This window comes from Maylandia zebra, linkage group LG3, assembly GCF_041146795.1.
Source record: "Maylandia zebra isolate NMK-2024a linkage group LG3, Mzebra_GT3a, whole genome shotgun sequence".
NCBI classification, from domain to species: domain Eukaryota; kingdom Metazoa; phylum Chordata; class Actinopteri; order Cichliformes; family Cichlidae; genus Maylandia; species Maylandia zebra.
The window spans coordinates 13,192,501-13,203,089 of record NC_135169.1 but is presented as its reverse complement, the minus strand read 5'-3'; the positions used below and the strand labels follow the sequence as shown (position 1 = coordinate 13,203,089).

The 10,589-nt window shown below is 40.2% G+C and overlaps 1 protein-coding gene across 1 annotated transcript; it reads left to right on the top strand.

The window, feature by feature from the left end:
- Positions 1–5,616: 5,616 nt before the first annotated feature.
- On the top strand, positions 5,617–9,822 carry LOC106676845 (myelin-oligodendrocyte glycoprotein). The gene is made up of 3 exons (XM_014414269.3): positions 5,617–5,858; positions 7,159–7,482; positions 7,721–9,822. Exons 1-3 carry the CDS (start codon positions 5,789–5,791, stop codon positions 7,879–7,881), a joined length of 555 nt encoding a protein of 184 aa, XP_014269755.3. The 5' UTR covers positions 5,617–5,788; the 3' UTR covers positions 7,882–9,822.
- Positions 9,823–10,589: the final 767 nt, after the last annotated feature.

Below are 10,589 nucleotides of genomic sequence, written 5' to 3'. Positions count from 1 at the left end.
AGACTCCCATTGGAAATTTAAAATTCCTGCAACTCTTTAAGAAACAAAACCTAATGATCCCATATTTCATGGCTTTTCCAAAAATGGGGTTAATCATCAAATACTGAAAGTTTGGGTGAGTGGGGTCAAAAGGAAAAAAAAAAGGAAAAAAAGGAAGTCATTTCACCTCATAGAAATGAATATGGAGCCACTTCTGGGGCCAGGTTATTGTTTACACAGATTTTAACTTGAAGGCTGCTGTTGCACGAGGCAAAGCTGGCTAGATATGATTCATAAATATATAGGGGTTTGTGGTTAAGCTGAGGATTTTGAGCCAGAGCAGAGCTGGTCAGAGTGGGGAGTGTGTGACCGACTGTCTGGAAACTGGGCAGGCTCCTGGCTGTGTGCAGGCAGGAGAGGACTCAAATGCAGACTCACAGAGGCGAAGAGTAAACTCAAAACAGCCCAGCTTTATTTGCTGGCTGGTAAAACAATACAAAGTACTTTGGGAAATGATATAAACTAAACACACACAATGGCACACAGGGAAACACAACCATGAGGGTACAGAAAGAAACACAGGGCTTAAATACCCTGAGGGCAAACAAGGAGATGAGATACAGCAAGGAGTAATCACACCTGAGGAGTCCAAGGGGAAGCAAAACTAGAAACATTGACATGAGACAAGGGCCCATCAAAGTAAAACAGCAGAGGCACGGACTAGACACTGAAGGGAACACAGAGTACAAGGACAGGAGTGACATGAGAAGCAGAGGAACCAAAACCTAAGAACTAGAATTCCAAAATAGAAACCAAAACACTAACAGACTAAACAATGAGGAAAATAAAGATGAATAATGATACAAATGTCAAAACATTGGGTCACCGAGCCAGGACCGTGACACTGACTGTGCAGAGCAGCTGGGAAGTGGACCTGAGCAGAGAGTCCAGAGTGTGGAGAACTGATCTGAGCAAATAAAGAATGAAATCCAGGATCAGGTCTGAGCAGGAGAGCTGAGGAGGTGAAGCTGACCACTGAGGCGGAGCACAGTGGAGGGTGGATGAAAGGCAGCAGGTTTGGTGATCAGATGTGGCCGAGATGATAAACTTTCACTGTTCTACTTTTACAGTAATATTGTTTTTAAATGTGTTTTAGCTGTGAAGTCAGTTTTAAAACAAAGACAATCAGCTGTTCAGTCTGTTTCACAGTGAGACTCTTTCTAGACTCCTACTTTGAAAAACAAAAGTTACTAGAAATAAATCATCTCTAACACTCAGATGACAGAAGACCTCTTTGTAGAAATGACAATAAATGCACAGCTTTATTTATTACTGATATAAAGTTTGCAGAGATCACCGAGACACAATAGAGGCGATTCAGAGGTGATGCTCCGTGGTGACATCAGTGATGACATCATTATTCTCATCATTATGAGAAGCACAAAGGAAATTTCCTGTAAATATGTAGAAAGACTAGTTTACACAGGGAGACTAGTTCATCATTAGCACACTGAGTGATGAGTCAGTGATTCAGTGTTACCTTTGGTTCTGCATCGATACAAAGACACCACGAGGAGAGTGAAGTATGGACAAAACACCAGCAGGTGGAGGACCACTCTGAATGCAAGCTGGATGGAGCTGCAATCAGGGAGTGGAGCTGAGGAAGGGGGCACTGTTTCCATGGTGGCTCGCACTGTAGCTGTGGTTGTAAGTGTACCTGCAGAGAGAATCCCACCTGTTTAATCTAAATTGTATTTAATCAATTCACTGTTTCTTCAAATAAAAACATTACTCTTCCTCTTCACCTTCTTCCTCCTTCTATTTGACTTGGTGTCAGCATTCTTGTTTCCCCAAAACTTTAGAAAAGCAGAAAGCAGAACCTCTCTGCAATGAAAAGAGAACATGTTGGATTTACTTAATTCAATAGTAGACATTGGTTGCACACAGAGGTTTTTCACCTTAAACAACTGAGTTAAATCACACAGGTCATTTGGGCCTATCCCAAATGTGATAGAGCGAGAGCCGGGGCACACCCTGGACATGCCACCAGTCTATTGCAGGGCTAACGCTGGAGAATATTTCCCAACTAACCTAACCCCAATAACTGCATGACTTTTAACTGTTGGAACCAGAGTACCCAGAGAGAACCCACTGCTAACTAGCTGGATTGCAGACGTGAACCCAGGACCTTCTTACTGTGAAGTAACCGCGCCACCAAGCTGTCAAGCCTGACTTCCCAAAAGTAGGAAATCTGTGGTTACAAGGCTTGATGCAGAATTTTCTTTACGTTTTTGTCCTTGACAGGTTAAACCACAATAAATAGCAACAGCATACACATAGTTGTCTTCCTCTAATAACCCCAGTGATTTTCCTGTGGTTTGAAATCTCGTGTGATCTTGTGAATTTCATAAGTCCAGGCAATAAACTATTCTTACTAGATTGTATCATGTCATCGACACAAGATCAAATTAAGTTGTTGAATTTCATGCAGATCCCACATGATTTAATTATGTTGAGCATAGAAACATTAAATTGTTTTGTTCAAATTCTAAGTTAGTAAACTGTAAATGTAACAACCACCCAATTTCCTTTTCTTGCATGTGGTGCCTTTGCTTACACTTCAAATAAATCAGAGGGATGTTTTTCAGCTTTTTTTCACAGATACACTAAAATTACTGACTGAGTTACTGAAAATATTCATGATTATCGATCATATTTCATGTTGACAGGCACACGATTTGTCTTCTTGCAAACTGGAAAAACTGTGTTTCCAACCTTTTTGTCGTGACCTCACAGAGCAGCAAATTAAAATGATGAAAATGAAAAACAAAATAAATTTATTTGTTGCTGTTGCTACGTTATAAGGTCAGCTCCTTGTCGGTTTTGCTTTGGTCAAGAGTTGCTCACAAACTAATAATCCACCACCAAAGAGAATCTGGAGTACATAAAACCACAAACAATGGCAAAAAATCCTCCCCTTCGTCATCATTGTCACCTGCCACATTTTTTCACCACTCAAAGCTAAAGAACAACATGTCTCCGTTATTTAAACCACTTTTGTTTGGACTGAACTGAGCTGCAGAGAAGTCATTTAGTTGATTTGTCTCCAGAATTGCATCTCTACAGCTTTCTGTAGTGCCAGTTCAAGTTGGCCCTTAGCCTGAGACACCTCATTACCATCAAACACATCCAGCACTGTTTCACACAATAAGACATGAAATAAACATAATGTTTTAAGAACAGATCAAAGTGAGTGAGATTAAAGCAACAAGGCAAGGATGAAATGCTTTTATGTAACTTAAGCCAGGTACTGTACTTGTTTCCACCAGCCTTGGACAGCTGAGGGAAAACAGGTTGAGGGTTGAATAAAAGTATAGTTTTTGGTGTAGAAGGTTCTACATCAAAAGAGTTCACAGGATATAGAAGTGCTGGGCAATTTATTGAGGATTGCTTCAGCTTCACTGAACAGGATTTGGAGACCTTTGTCACCTGTTTGCCGTGTAAAAGAGGAATCAGTGACCCTTAGCTTACTCCCCTCAAACATGGTATTTTACTGATGTCAACTCTTCCCCCCTAACCTCTTTCTTAGTACCAACAAGATTAGTTCCATTATCAGACCAGACAGGCCAGATACATTTTAAAGTATTTGCTCGGATATGAACTTAAGTGGCATCTCATTCTTAATCCATATGGTTTAATATAATGTTGTCCCACTATTTTCAGCAATGGGAGCTTCTGCACTTCTGTGTAGGTTTTCCACAAGGTTTAGGAGTGCTAATGGGAATATTCGATCATTCTCCAGAAGTGCATTTGTCACATCAGACACTGATGTTGGATGACAAGGCCTGACTTACAGTCTGCACTCAAATGGATCCCAAAGATGTTCTGTTGGGTTGAGGTCAGGTCTCTGTGCTGGCCAGTCAAGTTCTTTCACTCCAAACTCATTAATCCACCATCATCCGTGTCTTTATGGAACTTGCTTTTGTGCACTGTTAGAACAGGAAGAGGCCATCCCCAAGCTGTTGCAGAAAAGTTGAGAGTTTGAAATATTAAATTATACCTCAAAGTGGCAACATTGCTTGAAAGAAGAGTCTGAGTCCACATTACCTCTTCTTCTTTTTTTATATTTCCACAAACAATTTGGTCCACAAAGAGACTTCACCCTGTTTAAATCCTTACTAACTCTTTCATCTGTCGCCCAAGTTGACCTTTGACACCAGAGGGAGGAAACATTAGCACATCTCTGACATTTACAAATAATTTTCTAAGTGTGGTGCAAATGGTTCTGTGTGTAAAGATAGCCGGGACTTTTGAATTACATGACTTCTGTAAAAGACTTCAGTTGAAGTCATGTGACTTAAGAGAAACTGGTGAGCTTTACACTTTATCTGTAGACCTGCCTCGTTCACTCTGCTGCTGCTCTCTGAATAAACACCTGGCCACACAATCATAGCAAATGTTATAAACAAGTTACAGTGAAGTTATCAAGAAACCGTTTAATATGATCATTTCAGAATCAGAATCAGAGAAACTTTATGAATCCCAAGCTGTCAGCAGCAGAATACATACATGCAGCAGACAGCAGAGCAATCGTATAAAAAGAATTGTAGAAACAGAGATAAAAATATAAAAGGAAAGTCATATTAACAGTAATGTTAGTGGGATATTAACAGGTATTATAGCTGCACAGGTATGCAAATGTACGTTGTGGTGTACAAAAAGTGACGGTTTGCAGTGAGGTGTGTTTACTGTGGTTCAGGATGTGTGGATCTGACCACGTGGTTGAATTAAAGAGTCTGACAGCAGCAGGAAGGAACGGCCTCTGTTGAAACCAAGGAGGTTGGAGTCATCGCCAGGTTTCTGTCACCAAAAATAAATGAAATAAAGTTCATGTGAGGTTAAAAGTTTAATTAAGAGTAAAAGTTTTGACTGCAGCATTCTGAGGGTCCTGTATGGATGTTACTGAGGTTGTGGGAATGTTCCTTGATAACCGGGTAACAGTTAAAATATCTGAAACAAAAGTTTTTTTCACATGTTTCTGCTACACTGATATTTTTTTTTTTACCTTTTTCTTAACGTGACCGAGTTGGTTAAATTTAGTGGCGGGATGAGAACTGAACAGTAAGTATGAAAGTTTCCTGAAAGAACAAAACTTTTACTTATTCTGATGCACAAAATCAACTGTTTTTAGTGAGAGGCAGCAGTTCTGACAGCTTTTTGCACTGTGGCTGCTGAAAGTCGGGGTTTTGTTAGCAGTCGACTGTCCTCAGTTTGTTTTCTCGCTCCTTTGTTTATTTTGGTTCTTTCAGTTTACTTTCTTGTTTAAAGACATGACTCACTGTGTGCACTAGCATTCATATAGATAGGCTGCTGCTGCAAGCCCCACAGCACGGTGGACTAAACCATTTTTTTATCTGTAAGGGGTGAAATGGCATCACACCTACTGTTATCACAGCTAGTTAGGAATCAAAGTTTAGTCACCTGACTGATTTATTCATGAAATTTAAATATGATACTAATTAATAAGAAACAAAAAAAAATGCAAACTAAAAAAAAAAATGTTTCAGGTTTGGATAGACCCCTCCCACCTCAGGGGCCCTGGGTAGTCCTACTCTTCCTCCACCGCTTCCACGCCCCTGCTTGCGTTGACACGATCACGGAAGACGCGGAAGACGCACGGATATTTAAACAACATTAAATGTTAATGTTTTTAATAAAGTCCAACTCAGATAATCTCACGCCCAGGATCTATCGATAAGGAAGTTTAAAGTTTTTTTAAAGCTGAAGAAGGAAAAGTCCGAACACGGAAATGAGAGCTGGCAGGTCTGCGTGTCTCTGCTGGAGTTTACTGTCTGTCTGCGTCCTGCTGGTCTCTGCAGGTGAGACTCAAGCTGTTTTAAAGCAACATGAAGTATGAGAGTTCACTTTATATTACTCTGAAAAGTCCGTAATACTGAGCCTATAATATCTGTGTCATTAGTGTCTGTTTAACCTGTGCTGTGGAAACTCAGCACGCAACCCGATTTATTTGCAGTTATTCTGAAATACGCACGGCGGGGTGCTGCGCTCAGTTCCCAACAATTTCTTTTCACTAACACGACAAGGTCCGGAGAAATGATGTTGCTCTGCGCTGTCACTGAGGGAGGAGTTTAAGGTGTGCAGGAGGAGGTGGAGACTATATGGACTGCATGTTTCCAAGTGATTCATGTATTTTAAAAAACAGCTTTTACTATAACCTATAATTTCCTATAACCTGCATAAAACTAGACCCGTTTTGGATAATTAATTGCAAAAGTTATGCATTTTTACTACCACCAACAGTTTATTTTGTTCCCCTTTCTTGGAACATTATGTTATAGCCTACAACAGGATTTTTACCAAAGAGTAATGCTGTGCAATACTACATATTCTTGTATTCATCCAATATCAAGTAAATAGCAGTATAGCTTTTAAGTCATAAAGGCAGATTATGTTGGGGTGAGCAGTGTGTTGTGATTTATGGGCTCAGTCATCCTCAAATTGAAAATTCTGAACACATTTTCAATCTGATACCAATATCATCACTGTACTGATATTTGCATGGATCTGCCCACCTCTATAGGAAGGGTTCAGAGGCCGATGTGCTCCTAATACCTGTCCCAAGACCAGATAGCTCAGTGCAGGTGAGCTGAGTTCTATCAGGGAGGGTACAGGGACGTTTCCCGGTGGCCTTGGGATCATTTTTGCCAGCCATGGACTTCAGCTGTGCAGGAAAGCATTGACAGGGCTCTGACAATCCACACATGTGGTGTGGCTGTGTTAGGCTCACTTAAAGACTGTTTGCTGTTACCAATGCATTTGTAGTTGTAGGGGACTGTAACACTGTCATGAGAACTCCCTCTGTTCCATTTATCCACAGTGTTCCCGCAGAGACGGAGACCTGCTGATCTTTGAAGGATTATGAAGAATCTCCAAACAGTTTAATAGTAAAACGGCACCGAAAACAAGAAAATAAACAATTTAGATTAAAAGATAGATCATAAAAGGACTTAAGGGGCTCATAAGATTATAAAGTTACCTGAGCTGCCGTGTGAAACGCATGAAAATCCCACACTGAGTGGTCTCTTAGCTCCTTACTCTGATTGGCTACTATACTTTGATCCCATTAAACTCTCTGCTCTGAATTGTTTCTTCTTTCAGACCGCAAAATCATCACAGCGGATAGTGGACAGACTGCCACTCTGCCGTGTCGAGGTCCGAACAGCGACATCATAGGTGTGGAGTGGAGCAGAGCTGACCTGAAGACACAATATGTCCTTTTGTACCGGGACGAGCAGCTCGATCCAACAAACCAGCATCCGAATTTTAAGGACCGGGTGGATCTGCAGGACAGACAGATGACGGATGGAGACGTGTCTCTGATTCTGAAGGATGTGAAGACTGAGGACACAGGAACATATGAGTGTCGTTTGTTAGATGGGAAGTCCATCAGCAGCATCTACCTGAGAGTTGTTGATCCTCCAGGTGAGTGAGTAGAGTTGAGTGTGTGTGTGATCAGAGGTGAAGCTGCTTCCTGCTTGTTGATGTTTGTTTCTAAAGATGTTGTTGATGAGACTTTGTAGAAAGCAGCTGGTCTGAGTGATGTGATCAGAGTGCAGTAGATAATGTCTGACAGCAGTTTGAAGAGGAAATGGATTCTGTTCTGTTCTTCACTCATCACCTACCTGACAGCTGACACCTCACACCTGTTTCTCACCTGCAGGTCAGACAGGAGGACACACAGAGGATGGAGGGAAGGAGGATGGATTTGTTGGACTGAGAGCTGGTCTGCCTCTTCCTGTGATGTTCATCATTGCTGGCGTATTTTTAATTTACCGAAAACATAAAAAACGCAGGCGTCACGGTTTGTACTATCATGTGTGAACTGAAACTCTTTGTTGCACTACATGAAGTAGGAAAACGGTGGAGCGGTTTACAGTGGAGATGTGGCCATTACTTTTATTTATTTTTTGCACAGAAGGACAACAGAACAATGCTAAACTGCAGTATCCTGCTAACAGAACCTTGGCTCTTTGCAACCATTTGCACAGACAGCATGCTAACACTAAGTTAGCCAATAACACAGAGTGTTGCTGAAAGTGGGTGTATGCTGACCCCAGCCCAGCAGCCAGAGTCTGAACTTGAACAGGTAACAAAGGCAGAGATGATCAGTCAGACTTGAAATTGGTGTTTCTACCTGTCCGTGTTTCTATAGTAGAGCAGCTGTGGTGATCACTTTGAAGTCATCTTTGCTTTGTGTTGAAACCTGAATAATAAAAGAAAGATCATATATGTGTGTCCTCATTAGGACAGGGATTTTTGTTGATGTGTGGGACTCGGTGTAATGACACCAAAGCTGGTTATAAGACACAAACACAAGAATCAAACTGAGCTGTTAGAGTTCATGACAGAAACTGAGTAATTTGTCATCACATGAAGTGTTTTAGGTTCACAGATTATATCAAGTAATTAATAGACATGGAACTATTTTTTCTTCTCTCCATTAAGTGTTTTCTCTTAAAGGTGAAGCTAGTTTTCCTCTCTATGAATTATAATGTAAAATGTCCTGTTTTTACAGTTTTGTAAACAAAGCTTTATATTTTATGCGCTAATGCTAACAAAAACTGTTTCATTTGTGAATGTGAAGATATCCTGTAAGTTGTCAGATTAATGTAGCTATTACAGTAAAATGACTCTTTGCACAGATAAAGCTTTACCTCCATGTGTGAGTGATCGAAGCAGATGCTGTATAGACATATTTGTATTCACTGAAAGTCACAAGAACGTCTCGTGTGAAGTTCACATTTAAAAACAGGGTCTAAACGGTAAAGATGATTTGGTAGACAGAGGATGGAGGGTGGGTGGATGGATTGATGGATATTTTTTATACATCCAAATAAGAAAAAATGATTATAATTAAGGATTAAACTATATCACTGTACATTCATGCTACTGGAAGGATTCATTAAATAGAATAACATCAAGTGAAACGCTACATGTATAAAGGCTACCTTACACCACAAAGCCTCGCTCTAAAAAGCTTTCACAGATTTAACACTGTCTGTGAAGCTGGGAATAAAGTTTCTATTTTCAGAGTATGTTTGGCACCATGTTGTGCAAGTACCGCATGTGATGTTACTGGGTTGGTTGGCTAATAGACTTCTATTCATTTATGTTAGCTAACTAGTGACAGATCAGATTACTTGGTGTAAAGTGAGAAGCAGTAAAAGGGTGTCACTTTTGTGAACCACCAGTGTACCTGACTCAAACTGGCTCTCCTCCTCACTCTTAAAACAGGTGGATTTTCATGCTTCAGTTCAGCTAGCCGATGTTGAAGAATCACTTGCTGCTAAAGAGACAGAGGTGTAAATTAACCTTTACACATGTAATGTTTCATGTCCACTTTAAATACAATGCAGGGATTTAGTGTAACACATGGGATACGTCCAAGTGAACACATTTACGTTAATTACTTACATAAAAGTCTTCTTAGCTTACAAAGTTTTTCTATCAGGCTGTAAAGATGTCGTTATGTAAACTTTAACAGATTGACAGGTGACAGGATATGATGTATGCTGCTGTAGTGAAACTGGAATGGGGTTTAAAACTTGTGATTTTAACACAGATAATTTATGCACTTTTTAATTTTATGATGTTTAAGACTTTGAAAAAGTATTTTCATGAAGTCAGAGCTCCTATCTTGAGAGCACAGGGTTAGCTTAATGTGACATCAGAGGCTGAGGAGGGGGAGAAGCTTCCACTTTATCTTTGTGGTAAAATGTTTCACTGTGTTTAAAGACATGAATAAAAACTGTGTTAAATCAATGTTTCTGTGCTGACTGTGTTGTTTTCTGGTAGAAGGAAGTTTCAGGAGGAAAAGGTTTTAAAACTCAGAGAAGCTGTGCTGAGCTTTCTGTTCCTTCCAGGCAGACGCAGATCAGGGTGTGATCAGTTAAGTAAAGACGGCTAATGCCCAGGAGTGCAGGGTGCTGTCCTCAGACATGCAGTTTTACTAACGCACAGACATGAAAAACGGAGAGAGTATAGAGCGCTCTTCCAACAAAAGGTCAAAGGTCAGTAAATGCAACATAAAATCCAAAGCAAAGAATTACTCGGACATAGAAATGGTGATTAGTGATCAGACGTCTGAATCTGGGACTTTTACTGTGAAAGGGTTTTAAAAAACTGCTAATTAATAACCAGACAATACAGACCAAAGAGAATTGAGGGAAACATTTACAGGCTGGATTATAAAAAAAATCAAACAATAATCAAACATCTTATTTGGTCTCTTATGACAGAAAAACGCTGAGCTCAGGCATTTAAAGAAGACATTAAGATTAGAGACATGTTGCCTCACACACTGACCACACATTGGTCTTTTTGTAGAAAGTATTTGTTATTAGTATCATGTAGTCCATCCCAAGCTTCTCATTGACTCTTGAAACAAAAGGCAGTAAACTCTTGGTGTGTCCTCTATACTAGACTACAGGTGGACACAGATGTAGTCTAAAGGGGAAAAGTCTTTCAGGTCACATCAGGGAAAGAGGCTATCCTAGATCATAGAATATTAAACAGATTCAAAGTCTAAT

Coding starts and splice junctions, on each gene's coding strand:
- LOC106676845 (XM_014414269.3), top strand. CDS start 5,789: ATGAGAGCTGGCAGGTCTGCGTGTCTCTGCTGGAGTTTACTGTCTGTC. Junction 5,859..7,158: donor CGTCCTGCTGGTCTCTGCAG/GTGAGACTCAAG, acceptor TTCTTCTTTCAG/ACCGCAAAATCATCACAGCG. Junction 7,483..7,720: donor GAGAGTTGTTGATCCTCCAG/GTGAGTGAGTAG, acceptor TCTCACCTGCAG/GTCAGACAGGAGGACACACA.